At 37.4% G+C, this 20773-nt stretch overlaps 1 protein-coding gene across 1 annotated transcript in view; it reads right to left on the minus strand.

Moving 5' to 3' along the window:
- The window catches only part of LOC134530176 (probable cytochrome P450 304a1), a 32063-nt gene extending 15448 nt beyond the window's left edge, over positions 1-16615 (minus strand). The window contains exons 1-4 of the mRNA XM_063364813.1: positions 16449-16615; positions 4171-4419; positions 2508-2671; positions 1178-1450 (exon numbers count right to left, since the gene is read on the minus strand). Of these exons, the coding sequence (XP_063220883.1) occupies positions 1178-1450; positions 2508-2671; positions 4171-4419; positions 16449-16536 (774 nt within the window). The 5' untranslated portion in view covers positions 16537-16615. The remainder of the gene's footprint in view (positions 1-1177; positions 1451-2507; positions 2672-4170; positions 4420-16448) is intronic.
- Between the last annotated feature and the right edge of the window lie 4158 nt (positions 16616-20773).

The raw sequence follows: 20773 nt of genomic DNA on the forward strand, positions 1-20773 counted from the left end.
CAACAAATATGTGTATATTTTTATTTGATTGAAAAATCAGCGTGTATCTATTTATTACAGAACAAGTACTTTAAGTATGCAACAAAATTAAAAACACGAATAAAAAATATTTCCTTAAAATGAATTCGGTAGATTATGTATTTTCATCGTATTTACATCGCAAAAAAGGTTGTTAGGTGATAATATTCAAAACATATAATCATACCAAGTTATTATCGTTAAAAGTACACTATTTTGGAAAAAATAAAATATCCAAGTTAATAAATAAAATTAATTAATATATACCTATATTGATGTTGATCAATGCTAAGATTTCATTGTAATAATTATTTTTTATATGTTATCATCATTTAAGTAAACTTTTTCTGAAAAATTCTAAGTTTAAGAAAGGTAATTATAATTTATTTTTGAAACTTTAAGGCAAAATTTTAAATTTATTGTAACTTAAAATATATTTAGCATTAATTAGTACATTTGCAGTAAATAAGCTAGAATTAAATAAACTTAAAAATAAAATAAAACATTTTTGTTACCAAACTAAATCTAACAATTCGAAAATATTATCTTTGAAAGATTTGTGCAATGGGAGTGCATGACTTGATGTAAGATTTTGGACATACGCATGTATGTCTGTAGAAGAAAACTACAAAAAACCAAATTTTATTTGTGTTTTTTTTGTCTTTAAAATATTTAATTTGTGTTTTTTTTTTTGTCTTTTGGTTTTTTGTAGTTTTCTTCTACAGACATACATGTGCATAGCAATGGCGTATGTCCAAAAGCTTACATCAAGTCAATTTGAAAATAAATACTATATTTAAAAAAAACATCATTGCAAGCTACATTTCAAATTAAATCTGAAAAAATAAGGCATGCTGTAGGATTTTAATGATTTAAAAAATATTTAGGAAGTAGAATAATCTCTGGTTTTAACACGAAAGTAATATCTTTAAAAGATTTGTGCAATGGGAGTGCATGACTTGATGTAAGTTTTTGGACATGGCGTATGTCCAAAAACTTACATCAAGTCACGAAAGTAATAAATTAAATGCATTGTTTAAATTGAAATGTAAATTTAATTATTATAATTATAATTAGCGTACTCAAATTATGAATGGCCTTCACTTAGACATTTAAGAGAAACAGCGCATTGCAATTCACGTAATAAGAGAGAGCATACCCTGAAGAAGTCGGTGGCGAAGCCCGTGCCTCGCACGAAGCCCTTGTAGCCGAACTGCTTGGGAGTGAAGTGCCGCAGCCAGGGGGTGAGGGTCACCGTGCCCCCCGTCACCTCGACTTCCTTCACGGCGAGGCAGCACATGTCGGCCAGCTTGTACAGCCTGTGGTGCTCCGCCGGCGGGAAGCGGTCCCCGAAGATCACGTGGCACAGCATGTTTGCACCGCCCACGCACAGGGCCTTCGGCAGGTTCAGGCAGCCGTCGGCGAAGACCACCTGGAATGGTCACACGGTGTAGCTCAATACAAACATTGTCAAGCTAACGGCAATGTTTTCAGGATAAAACCCCATTGGAACTTCCAAAAACCGAGCAGAGAGTACCGAAGTCTCTTATCATGTAACTTGACTCAAATTTGACAGTTATTTTAGGATGTTGCAGGAGCCCGGAGTCAGCTTCAGGAACTCGGAGGAGGGTGCAGTGGCTTTGGAGAAGACGCGGGTTTTTGGAGGACTTTGCTGAGAATCGGAGGAGGGTGCAGGTACTTGGAAAAGGACGCAGGATCCCAGGGGACTTTGCAGGAGTTTGGAAGACGACGCAAAAGCTCAAAGAAGGGTTTAGAAGTTTGTATGAGGGCGCAGGAGCAAAGAGACGGTGCAGAAGCTCGGGGAAGGGTAGGGTTCTGGAGGTCGAAGGAATTTGAGGATCTTGGAAGATGTCGCAGGAGCTATGAATATGGTCATCAGCTTGAAGGAGGGAGCATGATCTTGGAGAAATTCACAGGAGCTCGGAGGACGGTGCGAGACCTCAAAAAGAAAGTGAAAGAGTTTGGAGAACAGTTGAAAATTTAACTTAATCCAACCTGACCTAACAACATACAAGATGACGAACTGACTGAACAACAATTGGGCGACGACTATCCTCGCTTCAAGTAGTACCTACGCACGACGACTGACATTATGGCCCCCTAGACCTCTCCTTGAATTACCTCCTCAAACTCACCATAATGCGACCTTAAAAAAATTTTCTGGCATTTTCAAGTGCGGCCTCATCGTAACTCGCCTTCCACAATCCACCAGCTGAGTCGGTAGTTTCTGGCTCGCAGAAAAGGCATATGGTGGCGCCAAATTTGGGACCTACAAACTGTTCACCCGCTGAACACCCAAGGCCAGTGCCCTCGTCCTGGCGGAGCCACGAGCCTGGCGAAGAAACCCACGACCACGTCCAGCGTCCGTTCAACGGATGTCATGGAAAATTAAAATTGGACTTCACCGGGAAATTTACACCCTGCGACAGTACCATAGAACATTGTAGAAGCGTCTGCAGTGCTCCTACCTCATCCTTCCTGTCGCCATTGATGAGGTCCAGCAGGTCTCGCACTTCTTGGCTGACGACGTCCTCGAAGACTGGGGATCTCCTCGCGTACCCGAGATCCCTCATGTTCTTCAACATGAACCTTCTCTGGCTCTTCCACTGCTCTCCGTCAGTGAAGAAGAGACCTGGGCGGTTTACAACTCATTACATCGTTGTTGTGGAGTTTAATTTTTATTTATTTAATACGCCACACTTTAAGTAATTACATATGCAAGATTATATATATATTTAAAAGGTCAAGCTGTATTTAATATTCAATGCAATGATAATGCTTTTTTTAACGGTTTTTATCTGAGAACACAACACAATCTTTACATCATTTTGAAATCATACTAAGAAAATAATGAATAAATCGTCTAAACCATTTCCAACAGTTCATATTAAATTAGTTTTAGAAAATGCGGGTCAGTTTTAATAAATGATTGATCCTGCATCTACATTTTAAAGCTTACAATGAACAGTGCACTTATTATTATTAGAAAACTAATAAGAATGTATGTGGTTCTGATATGATAAATCACAGTTTATATCTTTGATTCGGTTGTGGATACAGCAGGACTATGTATTTCAGTTTAATTAGTCATCACTGATGTTGAATCATAATGAAACTGTATCGGTTTCTGTATTTTTATACATTTTCGTGTGAAATAGAAAATGTTAATATTACGTTGTATATCACTCACCCAGATTTCATTGAGTTCTGTATTTTTATAGCAGGCATATTTTTTTTTTTCATTTCATTGGTTCTTAAAATACATAAACTTCTCTTCAATTATTTTTTAATTATTATAAACTTTTAATGTAAATAGTGTTTTGGATTATTTTGTGTTGTATATTGCCGATATATTTATAGTTTCATCTTCAAGTTTACTGTCAAACTCAGTTTTCATTTGTAGACCATCTTACCAAAAGAGAACACATGTTCATATAACTCGAGAAATTCAAGTTATAAAAATTTGCATCACTCGTTTTTAAAATTTGACCCATTATGTTTTACAAAATAAATAAATACAGATGTCTAACAGAATTTCAAAGTAATTATCTAGCAGGTAACGCTTTTTGACGTGACAACGTCTAATAAATCGATGAACGCCGGCTGCACGCACGAAAAAGGATGACTCATTGTCCCGTTACGCACATTGTCCCGTTACGATTTTTCCCATTACGCACATTGTACGCTTGCGCCGCATCTATCTCTCTTCCACTCGATTGGAACAACCATCGATTTGACTTTTTCGAGGCACATTAAACTTGAAACACTCCCATTCGTTTCCTACTTTTCCTATCATCGTCCTATCCTTAACAGAATAACACAGATTGGAAGAAGTTAAATAGCAAGCCTGTATAAAAGTTTTAGTTAAAATAATCTGTTCGTTAAAGTAATAAACATATTTGAATTAATGAGTGCAAATAAAAGTAAATGTATCAATTAAATTGTAGATTTAATTTCACACCTTCTTTGTATCCATACAAAAACTGATAATTCAATAAAAATGATTCAATTTTATTCATAAAAGTATGCAATCATTTCATCAGTGTTTTGTTATGACGTTGTCACGTTAAACTATCGTCCGTAAACCGACTTTACAGACAACCAATTTTTTTAGTCTGAAAATAGTGTTACCTAGACGTTGTTTCATGGCACGCTCGCGGACGAGGAAGCCATCAAGCCTTCCTTGGCAGTCGGGGTTGTCGAACACTTCCTTGATGGCCGTGTAGTCCAGAAGAGCGACGGCAGGGAAGGGACCGATGTGCAGTCCAAGGACGTTGGTGCGATACAGTCGGCCCCAAGCACTCAGGGCCTTGTAGGTGTAGCGGTAGTTGGCCAGGAACAGGAACCAGTAGCTGCCCCAGAACGGCAAGCGAGGTGGGCCTGCCAAAATCATCCAAACTCTCCTGTGCCCAACTCGGCAGTTACAACCCACAATCTACATACACATGTACTTGTAAAGTATATAGATAAATATTGTCTCATGACATCTCTGAATAATTAAGCATTATAAATAGAGACCTGAAGAATTCGCGGGTTCATTTCGTGTTATGCTAAAATTCAAATAATTACACCTTAGTGCTGCTTCTGTCATTGGTTCACTGTTAATCTGGAGGACTGGGGGCCAATTAGAGACCCTCACTCACAGAAGTGTCGAATCACAGGCCACCCAGTCGAGACGACTCACAAGTCAGCAGCCAATGAACAGTTGGCATTTGCCCGAGTGTGTAGAGGATATTGGAGTCTATCCTGGAGGTCATTGAACCCGCGAATTTTTCCGGTCTCTAATTATAAAACAAAATTTTCTCCGCATGAAATGGGGTACATGACTTAACATGCCACGGAATTTATCTCCATTAGACCGAACAGGTTTCCTGTCAAAACATACGGTATTCTCTACTGATATGCATATCTGAGCAATAGCACGCTGACTTATATATATAACTACATAAACATACATACACACATACATAGGTACACATGTAAATAGTAGTGCTGTACGCATTTTGGAGCACACTTCAGCTAGCCATCATGAACAAAGACTCAATCGCTTGCTATGTAGGCCTACAGTGATATGTGTGTTTAAAATACATCAATAAGTGCGACTCTTGGTGGTGCATCTCGCACGATATCATCTCTAAGCGCAATGCTATGTACCAGCGCGCAGTCTTAACGTAGTGCAGAGGCCAACAATGATATTTTAGTGGTAACCATATCATTTTACGGCGTAGAAATTAAGATAAATGTGTATTACAGGACCCTTGAGTATTTTCAAGAATCTTCAATGGGATTTTCATACCTAAATATTATCCTGCGAGCACGCGTTTTAGCCAATTTAACTCTACAAAAAAAAAATTGGTTGTCTGTAAAGTCGGTTTACGGACGATAGTTTAACGTGACAACGTCATAAAACATTGATGAAATGATTGCATACTTTTATGAATAAAATTGAATAATTTTTATTTTAATAATAAAAGAAAAAATACTTGAAATTATACTAGTAATCAGATTTTTAAAATGCAAGAATAATTAACCTTTTTGCCAAAATTGTTGTTGTAATAAGCAGTGAAAACCACATTAACTTTTCACTGTAGGCCAATCAGATTTTAGAAATGTAAGCATCACGTAGTAGCCGACCGAGGACCGTCCCATTGTACCTATAGCAAGCCCGTTAGGCCGGGTTAGTAAACTACACAAGAAACGCAAGACGCAAATAAGATCAATAAGAAAGTATTAAAATAATCGTTTATAAATTGCACAAGACTTAAAAAAATAAACAATGCAAAAATGGACCAACTGTAAACTTATTGCGTTTCAGCTTGCGTTTCCGCCTTTTGTATTTGTATTGACGTGGTCCGAAAACTTGGAAAGACGCAGGCGTAAGTTTTAAAGAAAGCTGCGATTTTTTTTATTACATGCATCATATTTCCACTTATATAAATTTATCGTACACAGAAAGTTATAAATGCTTATTTTTTTAAATAATATTTGAACGAATCTTACATGTTTACGTAAAAAAAGATAATTTATTAAAATAAACTCGATAAACTTTTTTTTACAGTTTTATAGTTCCAAGTTGTATGGTTGGTAACGTATTGTGAATTAATTTCTTTATAAACTACCGTAAATTTCTTGCGTGTGTTGCGTGATGCATTCTTGCGCTTTTGCGTTTCTTGCGAAGCTTATAAACTAAATCTTATACTTGGAGGCTGTGGAAAGAGGCAATCACTTGCGCCTAACCTCAAGAACGACTCTTAGGTTACGTTCATCGATTTGATCACAAAATAATTCATTTTTCGTCTCATTATTAATGTGTGACGTTAAGAGAGCCTTGTCACTTCTGTTGCCTAGATGGACGTGTCTGGGTATTCGGGAAAAGAAAACCCAAAATTGATGAAATTCAGCTTTGGGAAAATATCCAAGTTGTGAATTACATTCTACGATGTAATATTTTCCCGCGGGTCTTAACTTATTTAGTTTGTTATTGGTTTGAATATTATATATTGGCTTTTAGCAGTCCAACCTCACATTTAGTTACTTTATCGATGAGTATGCACTATGCAGCATGAAAACCGTTCCGTTCCTTCAGTCAATATAGTCATTTTGCATATCATGTTAAGATACTGCCGGTCGTTATTGCACTTTAAAAAACTGATCACAGTTAAATGCTCTACAATAAAATCAAGCAAAATTTGGGCAGTAACATAATAATTTTTTATTTATGTAAAAAACTCACTAAACTCATTTAACTATAAAACGGGAAATATTATGTAAAACATGCTTCCACATTTGGTGAAAGAATTAATGTGATATTCTTAGTCATTTGTGCCAAAGGAGTCACATCCTGGAATAAAGACTCACTTTATATAAAATAAGAGTAAAGTTATGAGTACTAATTTCTCATAATTATGACATCCTTTATTCATGGTAACTTGCCAAAGGTAAATAGTGCTGAATCAATTTCTCATGGTATTTTTGCTGATTTTTTTTCCTTGCAGATATAGATAAACAAGCTGCAGTTAAATGAACATGTGCGTTTGGAAGATACGACAGATTAGTTTATCTGATATCCCATGATGTCGAACGAATTACAGTAGGTTATGTTTATTCGTTGCAATGTGTGTAGATAAGATAGGCTTAACGACGTGTTTTCTTCAATGTTTTGACGTGACGTCTAATAAATCGATGAACGCCGGCTGCACGAACGAAAAAGTGTCCCGTAACGCACATTGTCCCACTACGATGTGTCCCGTTACGCTCATTGTACGCTTGCGCCGCATCTCTCTTCCACTCGATTGAAACAACCATCGAATTGACTTATCAAAAATGTTTTCGTCGTTTGAATTATTAATATTGTGTAATTTAACGATCGTCCACCGATTTTCAGCACAATCGGTACTGTTATTTAAAAGTAATGTTGAATTTTCAAATATGTTTTTGTACGAAAATATGTTTTACAGTTACACATAATAATTCAAATTACACACGGGATCTTTTCAACAATGTTTAAAAAATATTTTAACACATTAGAAATAAGTTTGGTGTATTTGGGATGCGTATTTGTTATAAAATCGTATTATAAAAACGAAATAATATTCCCCTACGGTGCTGCCATCTACGGTGACGAACGCGAACCGAACGAATCACGCTCTCTATCCCCGACACGTGAACTGTTTCGTCGACTGTTTATAAAAAAGTTAATGTGGTTTTCATTGCTTATTACAAAAACAATTTCGGCAATAAAGGTTAATTATTCTTGCATTTTAAAAATCTGATTACTAGTATAATTTCAAGTATTTATTCTTTTATTATTAAAATAAAAATGATTCAATTTTATTCATAAAGTATTCAATCATTTCATCAATGTTTTGTTATGACGTTGTCACGTTAAACTATCGTCCGTAACCCGACTTTACAGACAACGAATTTTTTTTTTTACCACAAATCATAACGGAACGGCATATCGTGGGTCTGCGCGTTAATTGCGTTCGCGAAGAGGACGCGAAGCTGGGCATACAAGCACCCGCTGGCTTCAATGTGGCAGGGAAAAGTGGGATAATTTATTGGGCACAGTCAGCCTTTAATTCCCCAATTGTTATGCGCTAAACGGAACCTTGGTTTTAAAAAAATAGGCGCGAGGCCGCCACACGCGTAAGATGTAAAACTTCACAGATGGAGGGACAGGAAACTTGAAGGGGTTCACAAATAAGAGTGTGAAGTACACACTCCATACCAATTTGTCCCAGAAAGTGACGTCACAAGGGCTGTCCGAAAAGGACAGAAGACCTATGTAAGTATGCAAGTAGATGGGTGTTTGTATTTCACTCGTACTTCTAGTGAAAGAAATGTCGTCATTTTGAAAAGAAAAAAATATATGTAGGTTACATTTGGTATAAAATTAAATTAATGTAAAGACTTCTACAATAATTTAATTTCTACGTTAACTGGTATTAAAACAATGGATGAAACAAAACAAATATTTAAACATGTTTGTAAGGAGGTTTCAACAAATAGTTAAACACCATTGTAAGTACGATACAAAAGTAGAAACATAAAGTAAACTGCCGTAAATTCGAATGACACCATTGAAAGTATTAAATATGATTAATTTCGGTTAAACATTGTTTTTTTCCATTAAAACTTATTTCTTGCAAAAAATTATGTAATAAACCTGTTTGGCTGCATAATATCATTTGAAGAGGCAAAACATTGAATCCATCTATATTTATCAAGTTCGCTTGAAGGGCAAGTGACTTAACACTAATGTAAAAGTACACAACTGCGTACTTGAATTCAAATGCTGCATGGATAATAATGTGGTCAAGTATCCTAGCAGGCCTACAGAGTATGCAAGTGAGCAAATATTCAAGTGAGTAACTTACAAGTATGCAAATACGCAAGTGTACAAATGCTAATTGTGTGTATGTGCGGAAGTATACAATGATGAAATCATGCCGGGAGGTAATTATACGACTGTTAAATTATGCAGTAGAGCTTCATAATGGCGTTCATAATTGTAACCAATATGGCAACGAAAAACGTGCTAAGCGTCTTACAAATGTCTGACATTACTTCATTTTCTCTGAGCGTTTCCGTTTTTTTCTTCTTTTGGTCAAGCATTTTCATTGCACTCTGATGACGTCATTACCTTGATTTGCCTGTTGTAATGAATTTTCTCTTCAATAAATAAAATTTTACGAGTCAAAGCATGTTACTTATATGTTATCTTTAAAAGATTTGTGCAATGGGAGTGCATGACTTGATGTAAGTTTTTGGACATACGCCATTGCTTAGCAATGGCGTATGTCCAAAAACTTACATCAAGTCATGTTTTACTTATATATTTCCGTTAAGTATTTTATTTTACTTATTCAATTTAATTTGATTTTCATCGCTCCCAAACAGTTACTGAATTAAATATGATAAATAAAACTTATTTTTTTGACATGGCAACGTCTAATGAATCGATGAACGCCGGCTGCACGCACGAAAAAGTGTCCCGTAACGCACATTGTCCCACTACGATGTGTCCCGTTACGCTCATTGTACGCTTGTGCCGCATCTCTCTTCCACTCGATTGGAACAACCATCGATTTGACTTTTCAATCATGTTTTCGTCGTTTGAATTATTAATATTATGTAATTTAACGATAGTCCACCGATTTTCAGCACAATCGGTAAGGTTATTTAAAAGTAAAGTATGCAATCATTTCATCAATGTTTTGTTATGACGTTGTCACGTTAAACTATCGTCTGTAAACCGACTTTACAGACAACCAATTTTTTTTTACTTGTTGCACACGATGAATCTAGGCAGAGACAACATGGCGTGGCGATAGTAACAGGTATGCTTGCTGCAAGTAGTCTTATTCAGTGCTCGGAATTTTAATTAAATAAGTGTAAATTTGATATTTACTCTGTGTAATGCCACAAGGACCGAACAACAAACAACACTGATATGCTTTTCTTCAATCTCCCAACGATATGTTAGTTAAATAAAAGGTCTCTTTGCCATCAATATAAATTCAGAGCTACCAATCCATATAATAACAAAAAATCCCTTATTTTCACACACAGATTTGAACCAAATTTTAAACATTTATTACATACATACATAGAAGGGTAGCATTTAAATATATTATTTCTTAATAATTCTCATCATACGATGACATACTATATGTTTATCGCATTTTAAAAGCATGACAGTAGGTGCATTTAGTTCATATAGGTACACCAACTGCAGGCTCGGGATTCAGGATTAGCGGCAGACATCTCTTGGATGACCTTCACCTTAAACTCTCAAAGCTGAATCATTCAAGCATTTATGAATGTTGCACTTTTCGTTACGGACATCACTATTACATTTATTCAATGTCTCATTGTGGTATTGTCTCTGAATGTGTGTGGCTGCGAGAGATTAAGGTCGAGGTCACTCAATATGTCCGCCGAGGTCGAGGTCACTCAATATGGTCACCAAGTTCAAGTTCATTCAATATTGCCGTCGATGTCACTCAATATGGTCACCAAGGTTGAGTTCACTCAACATGGCCACCGTGAACCCTGAACCTGAGCCTGCAGCCTGAACTATGTGAGCCTACTTATCACAAACATACTTTCGTGTTTGTCAAGTTTGCAGTTTTGTATAGCGACTTTGAAGGAAGAAATGCGATGTTGAAATATCGTTAGGGACCGGAAAAATTCGCGGGTTCAATGACCTGTAGGATGAAATCTATAGTTCTACGTACACTCAGTCAAATGTCATTCACTCATTGGCTGCTGTCTTGTGAGACGTCCCAACGTAGCAGCTTGTGATTCGATTTAGCTTTGGTTGGGTGTTTCTCATTGGCCCAGAGTCCTCTAGGTGAGTTGTGAGCCAATAGCAGAGGCAGCACTGAGGTATAACTATTTATATTTTAGCCTATCGCGAAATGAATTCGCGAATTTTTCCTGTCTCTAAATATCGTTAAGTGTCTTCTCTGTACTTGTAGTTTATTTGCTCTACGTATGGTGCCAGTCACGTTCTTGGATGACGTCCAAGGCTACTGCGTTTTACCGACCACTTATGTGCTGTCCTCACAGCTTTCCAATGTCATGTTCCCTCCGCAGCCATCAGGCAGGCGAAACATGCCGGCTGCTTTCACGTGCAGTGGCTATACATTTTACATTATAACGTACATTTGTGTTCTTTTAATGGGAAGGGATGGCAATCGAAATACGTCATCTTGGTTTCAAAAATGTTCAGGCCATAACAATTTTCTGTGTTTGGAATTTCAGAATGTAAAGCTTAGTGTATAACTGCAATCAAAAATGTTCCAAGTTATAAATGACTGGCTAGTACAAATAGTTGACCTTGTATTTTTCGATTTTATATAATTATTTGGACAACTGTGGAAAAAATGCAGTGTTCAAAGAATTGTGTTTAATACAGTGTATCTATATCCTTTATTGTTTGTAAATCTCTTAAAGCGTAATCTTTGCTCTAACGAAGGCAAATTTCAGTGTTAACCGATGAATAATTTTCAATGGCAGCAAAACTTTTGAAAACAACGTGGTGCCTTACGTTTCCTATCTCTTCCCCCCAATACTTATTACTACTAATATAATAAATTCAAATGTTTGTCTTTTTGTCATTCTTTCATGCAGCAATGGAGCAACGTATCGACATGATTTTTGACGTGACAACGTCTAATAAATCGATGAACGCCGGCTGCACACACGAAAAAGTGTCCCGTAACGCACATTGTCCCGTTACGCTGTGTCCCTTTACGCTCATTGTACGCTTGCGTCGCATCTATCTCTCTTCCACTCTATTGGAACAACCATCGATTTGACTTTTTCGAGGCACATTAAACTTGAAGCACTCCCGTTCGTTTCCTACTTTTCCTATCATCGTCATATCCTTAACAGAATAACACAGATTGGAAGAAGTTAAGTAGCAAACATGTATAAAAGTTATAGTTAAAATAATCTCTTCGTTAAAGTAATAAACATATTTGAATTAATGAGTGCAAATAAAAGTATATTTATCAATTAAATTGTAGATATCATTTCACTCCTTCTTTGCATCCATGCGATGTGTGATGAACGCAACGCCACACGCGTCTGCGAAATGTCTGCAAAATGCACGATATTTCCGCTTAGCATGGCATGTGCTGACTTTTTAAAACAGTTCTGAACATTTTTTATTTGGTAAAGACGCTTCTCTGCAATGATGCTTTGAGAGGGAAAACCAGGTTATTTTAAAATACTCACTGCAGCTGCCGTGTTAATCAAAGGATAAACATCGCATAAAAGGGAAACAATGTGTGGAACCATGTTTATTTATCAATCACCTTTACGTCAGTTAAAATTTTGGTACCAAAATTGTAGTAATTATTTGTCGAATAGCTAAAAATGTTCGTATGATTTTTAATACACTATTTCAATAAACTCAACGATATAACATTAAATTAATGCACTCATATTCGCCCAAGCTACAGTATTACACGAGTTATCATTTCACGGCGATCTAAAGTCATAGTTCATGTAGTTGATATTTTTGTAGCGGCCAGTTTACAACCAGGACGCCTGGAATTTCAGCTATTCGAATAAACTACGAGAGAGTGAAAGTTGAGTGATTGGGGGGGACGTGAAAGGAGGAAATGATCACACTTTCTCTGCCTGGCGCACGCCACTCGCTTGCGCAGTGGGTACTGCCTTCAAACCATACCATTGGATCGACCACATGTTGCAATGCAGACTTTAAAAAAGGTAAATATTTCTTAGCCCTTGCCATTTACGAGCGAAAACAAGACTGGTGGTAATTTTTTTTTTTTGCTTCAGGATAAATAATACTATGCATAAACTCACATAATATATGTGACTATGTATGCATAACTTTGCAAAAATATGAATAGCAACACATAGTGATAGACGTTTCTTGTGTAAAATAATACAATAGTAGTCCTACCTGTGTATGGTGCGCATTTATTTTTAGAATGCAATGGACCCGCAATTACTATCAGGCCAGTTAAATTACGTTTACAAAAAAAGTATTATTAAAATAATTATTAATTTTAACATTATAAACAGCAGTAGTTACTATTCAGGGTTAGGTATTTACTCTTTTAAGAGCACTTTATGCGAGAGAAGTTAACTAATGTCAATTAATCACCCTTATTATATTAGTATAAATAAGACCTTGGCAGATAAAACTATTGTTAAATATTTGTATCGATAACGTTCCCTTTTTTGTGATTTTGTATTGAGATATGGCACCATGAACCCTCCTTCATTAAAGAGGTAGGATAACAAAAAAATCCACCACTCCTTTATGCTTTTTGAGCTGGATCCATTCTTGCTGTAAAACGTTCTAAACAACATGTAGTTACACGCGAGATGTCTCGCACATACGCAAACAGCGTAACAATCGAAATTATTGTCCGTTCCGATATGGGTTAGAGCTTAGAAACCATGCTGACAGTCCAGCGCGCTGATCACCTGCTGTGTGCTCAAGGGGTTCGCTTAGTTTGTGTTGGTGAGGGAAGCCTTCATTTCACAGACGAGAGAGCCACGCCCGAAGTTCCCCGAAGTTCGTGCTCGCTTTTTTTTCCCCGTTCTATCTCATTGTATAAACCGGTGTGGCATTACATTTGAGGTCGATTAGGATAGGTTAGCTGCATTATAAATACTTTAAAACATTGTGGATGGTTGGTTATATTAGGTAAGTATAGCTACATTAAAAATACTGTAAAATCATTTTATGGTCGCTTAGCAAATAACTTTTTAATATGTAGCTATTCAGGGCTAGGAAACCGTTTACATGATTTCACAGCATCTTTAATGCTATCCTAACCAAATCAACAATCCACAATGTTTTAAAGTATTTATAATGTAGCTAACCTAACTTAATAGACCATTAGTTATCATGAGTTACAATGAACCAAAAAAAAAAAATCCCGAAGATGCACGATCGGGCGTTGTGAAAAGAAGAATAGCCGACACTTGCTGGTGCTGGCGCGCAGTCTTCTCGTAGTGCATAGGACAACTATGGCCATCATATGGCGGGGAAATGAAGATAAAGGTGTAATCAAGACCCTGGAATCCTTTCAAGGATCTCTACCGCGTGTTTCATTCTTAAAAATTATAAACGCGATTTTTTTTTGTTGCCATTTTCAGACTTCAAATAAAAAAAGTTCTAAAACTAAATTCTTAACCGGAACTACTCACACTTATTTTTTTTTTTTAGACTCAGTTTCGCTTATTTTGTCTGTGGTGTAGTGGTTTCTTTCGAACGTGTGTAGGTATTTGAACAAGTGGGTGGACACCAGCCATCTTCAAGTCAGGCGAGACATTGCATCTGCAGGGCGTGTTGCCACAGAACAAGGAGGGAAATAAAGAAGTGCGACTCTTACAGTGGAAACTGAAGCCATGTGTCGCTATCTGTTGGGCGGGCCCATAACTTCCAGCAAATAAGAAATCGGAATAGAGGTTCTCATACAAAGTTTTTTTTTACGTTTTTTTTTTTGTTGGTTACATTAAGTTATCTCCTTAGCGGCGCAAAACTAATTTAATCGATGCGAAAATACTTGATGCTGTTTTGTAATAAGCCGTCATGTAATAAATAAAGGAGTAGGAGGTGCAAAAACCCATTGTGTTACACACCACAAAATTAGTGGCTGCCCAAATAGAGTGAATTTTCACAGGTTTGTTTGCCTGATAGTAGCTTATACATTACTTCTCCTAATAAATTAATGTAGTTATGTCAGCAATATATTATGAAAACTACTGCCTAGCGGACGGGCCCATAACTACTTCAAAAAACTAGGTCTCAGTCTCGGTAAATAGAGTTTCTCCCCCATGTGTGTTGCCAAACCATACAAGGTCATCGTCGCTGCGGCAGTTCTTGTCAGTGTGGTCAGAGCTCCCCGGTCCCACGCGACGGAACAATTCGCCATCCCCCCCCCCCTTATATTACGATTTCAATAAGTTAAGGTGGTAGTATTTACCTATTCTAAATCATTATATTTCTCCAATTTCATGTTATTACTCACGATTATAAATAAATTAATAATGTAACTGACAAATTTTTTTTTGTAAAAATATTAGTTAAATAATAGTTTACAAGTGGTTTTAGTTTTTGAGAAACTGAAAATCTATTTATGTTTCAATCTCAGCATAAATTGATGTGGTAAACAGTTTTGAATTAACCGTTTTACGTACATAATCTCTGTCTTAAAAACTCTTGATTTCGATATCATAATAAAATCATTAAAAGAAAGATTTTGCAAAAATTATACAAATCTGAGTTTTTCAGGCTTTCGTAGGAATACATTTATTATTTCTGAATGAATGATATAGTAAAAATTAAGGATTTTATGACAAAAGCTACACATGTGTTTACATCAAAACTGTTAGGCACACAATTTTGTAATCTCAAATCGTGCTCATGTTTCTAAAAACCATTAAAAAAATATTTTACTGATAAAACCTTTATAGAATGATTAATGATAGTTCATTTATTAATTTATTTATATCATGAGTAAAAAAATTGAAAGATTATAGAAGCGAAATAAACTATTTGTACTGATTTATGTAGTATATACAAAAAAATAAGTAATATATGTCGAAGGTTACACACATACGATTAATTAAAAACGGTTTTTGACATGATTACATAATCTTAGTTCATGCTTAGTTTAACATATAAATTGGCCTTTTAAGTTACTAAAAACTGTTTAATACTTGTATTAAATTTATAAAATACTTTATTAACAATTAACATTTTTTTATTATTAATTTATTTGCATTAATAAACAAAAAAAATTGGTTGTCTGTAAAGTCGGTTTACGGACGATAGTTTAACGTGACAACGTCATAACAAAACACTGATGAAATGATTGCATACTTTTATGAACAAATTTGAATCATTTTTATTGAATTATCACTTTTTTTGTATGGATACAAAGAAGGAGTGAAATGAAATCTACAATTTAATTGATTCATTTACTTTTATTTGCACTCATGAATTCAAATATGTTTACTATACTTTAACAAAGAGATTATTTTAACTATAACTTTTATACATGTTTGCTATTTAACTTCTTCCAATCAGTGTTATTCTGTTAAGGATAGGACGATGATAGGAAAAGTAGGAAACTAATGGGAGTGTTTCAAGTTTAATGTGCCTCGAAAAAGTCAAATCGTTGGTTGTTCCAATCGAGTGGAAGAGAGATAGATGTGGCGCTAGCGTACAATGAGCGTAACGGGACACATCGTAACGGGACAATGTGCGTAACGGAACAATTTTTCTTCCGTGCAGCCGGCGTTCATCGATTTATTAGACGTTGTCACGTCAAAAAATATATTGAAGAAGAATAAGTAAGGATGGGTAGCAGTGAAGTTGTGGCTGTGCAGTCGCCGAGGCCACTCACCTGGCGGGAACCCCGGCGGCCGGGCGGTCATGTACCTGCGGAGACACGCCAGCAGCACGCAGGCCGCGGCCAGCCACAGGGCGAGCATGGTCGTCTACTGCCGCAGGCCTCTGCACTGCCGAGAGCGAGGAGCGACTGGAAGCGGACCTCGCACCCGCGCAGATAACCGCGGCGCCCCCCGGCCTGCGTCGCCGCGACGCGACGTCTGTCTGGCTGTCCTTGGACTTGCGCTCGCGTGATCGCCTGGGGGGACGACCTACCTGGCACGCCATCGGTCTGGACGTTCTCGGAACTGTCTCCATCTCCGAGATCCCTCCGCGTCAACAACTTCGCAAAATAAACTGTTTTTTTTTACTTTCGAAGGGGGACGCACCACAACGCCGAACGTACAATAACGCCGAAAACCATAACGCCGAATGCCAAATTTGACTACAACGCCGACAGCTAGAAAACTGCTGTGTACCACAACGCCGAAATACATTAACGCTGAAAAATGTCATTGCAGGACTGCCACAAAGGTTAGCACACAAATTCATTTAGTTGTTTTTAATTTTTCTCCTCTGCCCCCCCCCTCCCCACAGCAACATTTTTCGGCGTTACTGTATTTCGGCATTGTGGTACACAGCAGTTTTCTAGCTGTCGGCGTTGGGGTCAATTTGACATTCGGCGTTATGGTATTCGGCGTTATTGTACGTTCGGCGTTGTGGTATTTCGGCGTTGTTGTAACGACCCCTTTCAAAGTGGCAGAGTGAACCGACGTTTCACTCGCCAATGCAGCAGGCATCTTCAGGGCTGACAATCAACTGCTCGGTTCATTATGAAATGGCGTCGAAATTTTTCTATCTAATTTAAATCCATAAAATAGTCTGTTCGGAACTGATTTTTACATAAAGTAAAAAAGCTTTTTTTTAACGCATTTATTAAAAATTAAAGTACTTTAACAAGAATGCAAACACAATCGGAGTAGCTCACATTAACTTTAGTGTTTGAAATCCTTCTTTTGACTGTTGACGATGCTTTTTGAAGAGAAACGTCTTTGCTGAGAGGGCTACAATTATCTAGCATTACGATAATTACGATCGCGTGAGGGGAATAGTCAGGTACGTGGTGGGGGAACCGGTAGAGGAGGAGAGTGCGTCAGCGGCGACGCCACTCCAACGCATGCGCTAGCGGTCGAATGGGAAGACGGAAAAAACATTGTTGTGGGGGAAGGGGGGGCTGGTACGCAACGCAGCACGCTATATGCTAGTTGCAACGGCCGGAAGGGGAGATGGCAGAGGAGAGGTAGAAATGACGCAGCAGTGATGCTAAGGAATTATCGCAACGCTGCTTGTGTTTGTCTACCCCTCAGTTTTACTATTACAATAAATTAGCTCAATTAATGCTATGAATTAGCTAGATGAACTGTCTGATTAATGTAATATTATAAATATGTCATAAATAAACTACATTGAATTAAACCCAAATTCCCTTGCATCCTTTAAATTTTATATTACTAGATTTTGAAATAAGTAATTCACCAGGTTACGTAATTTCTAACAAAACATCTGCAATTTATATATATATATATATATATTTTCAGTATTTTGTTAAATTGACGACAACATGTTTATCATTACCAGATATGCTTTCTTTGGTCGGCAATTGCGCTGGGTGTTTTTCTGTTAACATTCTAGGTATCGTGTGTATGGAGTTAAGAATTCTTTCTTCTCTTATGCTATACAAACTTATATGCCCACTTTTATACCCACCGGTATAACATGAGGATTAGCAGAAACTGAACATCGTGTGGGGTGGGCTTTAGCAACCTCCCAGTTAGAGACCGGAAAAATTCTCGAATTCATTTCGCGATAGGCTAAAATATAAATAGTAATACCTCAGTGCTGCCTCTGCTTTTGGCTCACAACTCACCTGGATGACTCTGGGCCAATGAGAAACACCCAACCAAAGCTTTATACGAATCACAGGCTGCTACGATGGGACGTCTCACAAGACAGCAGCCAATAAGAGGGTGACATTTGACCGAGCGTACGTAGAACTATGGAGTTCCTCCTGGAGGTCATTGAACCCGCGAATTTTTCCGGTCCCTAGTCATAGTTTATCAAACCAGACAACGTCGAATCGGCTGCTCATGCTGTACGGCAGGCCGTGTAACTAGAGCAGAAGGCCCATGAGAATCGCCTGACCTGCAAGAGGTCGTGTTACGTAACGTGGCGGACATCAATGCGAGCTAGTGTTTTTTTTCTCGGAGCCCTCCCGTTTCCCCCGCCCCATTCCCTCCCCCCCTTTCCCAATTAACACAATAGTTCGTCACTGATGACCCGAATGTCGATAAACCTTCATTTTACTTTTATGTTGTCCACTTCCTCTACTCTAACTTCCAGACACAATTCCTATACTCTTGAAGTCAACAGTATTTTCTCATACATTTGCTTGAATTTTACTACTTTTTTTGACGTGACAAAGTCTAATAAATCGATTAACGCCGGTTGCACGCACGAAAAAGTGTCCCGTTACGCATATTGTCCCGTTACGCTGTGTCCCGTTTCGCTCATTGTACGCTTGCGCCGCATCTATCTCTCTTCCACTTGATTGGAACAACCACTGATTTGACTCTTTCGAGGCACATTAAACTTGAAACACTCCCATTCGTTTCCTACTTTTCCTCCTTCTTTGTATCCATACAATATAGTGATAATTCAATAAAAATGATTCAATTTTATTCATAAATGTATGCAATCATTTCATCAATGTTTTGTTATGACGTTGTCACGTTAAACTATCGTCCGTAAACCGACTTTACAGCCAACCAATTTCTCTCTTTTAGCATGTAACCCTTCTTCCTCCTTAATTGGAAGAGGGGTTGCGTCCCCGACTCACTCTGGGCGCGAAGGGAAAAAATAAATATTAAAACCAGGCATAAAAAGCTAAACAATATAAATTCCCCACACCACTGCCCAGGGGTCAGGCCAAAAAATTCAAAGGCTATAATAGCAGAGTACCCATTAAACAAACAAGAGGCAAGACTTTGGACGTATGTTATTAAAAAAAATAGAAATTTGCAAAAATAATTTTTACTATACATAACCATACAAGCTTAGTTACAAAAGCTGACGTTAATAATGGCAGCATCTTATCCCCATTTACGATACTAACAATAACCTTTAAAAAATCGTAAAAAAATAAATACTGATAACAAGTATAAAAATATATAAGGGCGTGAGGCGTGGCCACTATAAAATATCAAAATTTACTGACTGCCCTAATACCAAAAATCAAACAAGACAATCAATACAAATATATAAAAAATCTACAAAAATAATACTGAAGTACAAACAAATTATTTAAATAAAGTTCTTAAACTCTCAATCAACGGTTTAGTCTTTCTTCAGATGTTCGTTGCTAAAGACTTGCCAAAAAAACAAAGTTAATATCCTAGGCGTGCGCTGGCTTCCTGACCTTCCTCACCAACTCCAGAGTCTAATGCCACGCCGGGCCATAGGTACGAATTCACAAAGGCGTGAACGATGACCAAAAAAAAATTATCTTATTTTTTTTTTAAGGGAAATGTAGCAAAAACTCTTCACGTAACATAACTATGTTACCACCGAAGTTTTTATCATATACTTCAAACAAAGTCTTACTTCTTTATTAACTTGCCAATGATTTCATAAAAACGTAGAATGGCCGCACCAACCAACATCAGGCTGCGCATGTAGTCCAATACCGATCACATACTTTTAATAATACTGCACAAGCTGATATATTAGCTAAATGCAACTTTAAGTATGCCAATTCCGAAGACAAACTCTCAAAAACAAATTGCAAAATGTTCGTTTCTTCCAAACTTATACTTTTATTACAACTACAGGCAAACGGGCGACCTTATTAAAAAATCCCACACTGGAACAACGTGTGAAACAAATGGGCCTCTTCACCAAACAGGCTAATAAAAGTTCCGTCCAAATAAAATTTAGTATGGGAAAATACACAGTTCACTAGGTTTGCCAAAAACCAGTGCAGCACCACGAGGGTAAAAATCAAAATCGCGGCCTCTCTTTACCTTGATTTCTTCTGTACTACAGGACAATCCATTTGCCCTGTCACCCATCGTGGAGCCTCCATCCCAATACTCTTCGTCGCCCGTTGCCGTCCGGCATACCAGTCCGCGCCGTCACATGGCTCTGTCCTCGACGGTCGCTCGGCACAAACTCTCCCCGGCCCAGCTGATTTTTTCTTCCCGGCAAGCCGAATGTCTGACGTCATCAGCCAACCGCCGGGCGCTCACCAAGTGGTATTTACGTGAAACACAATCGATATTCTTA

This window comes from Bacillus rossius, chromosome 3 (assembly GCF_032445375.1).
Source record: "Bacillus rossius redtenbacheri isolate Brsri chromosome 3, Brsri_v3, whole genome shotgun sequence".
Classification (NCBI taxonomy): domain Eukaryota; kingdom Metazoa; phylum Arthropoda; class Insecta; order Phasmatodea; family Bacillidae; genus Bacillus; species Bacillus rossius.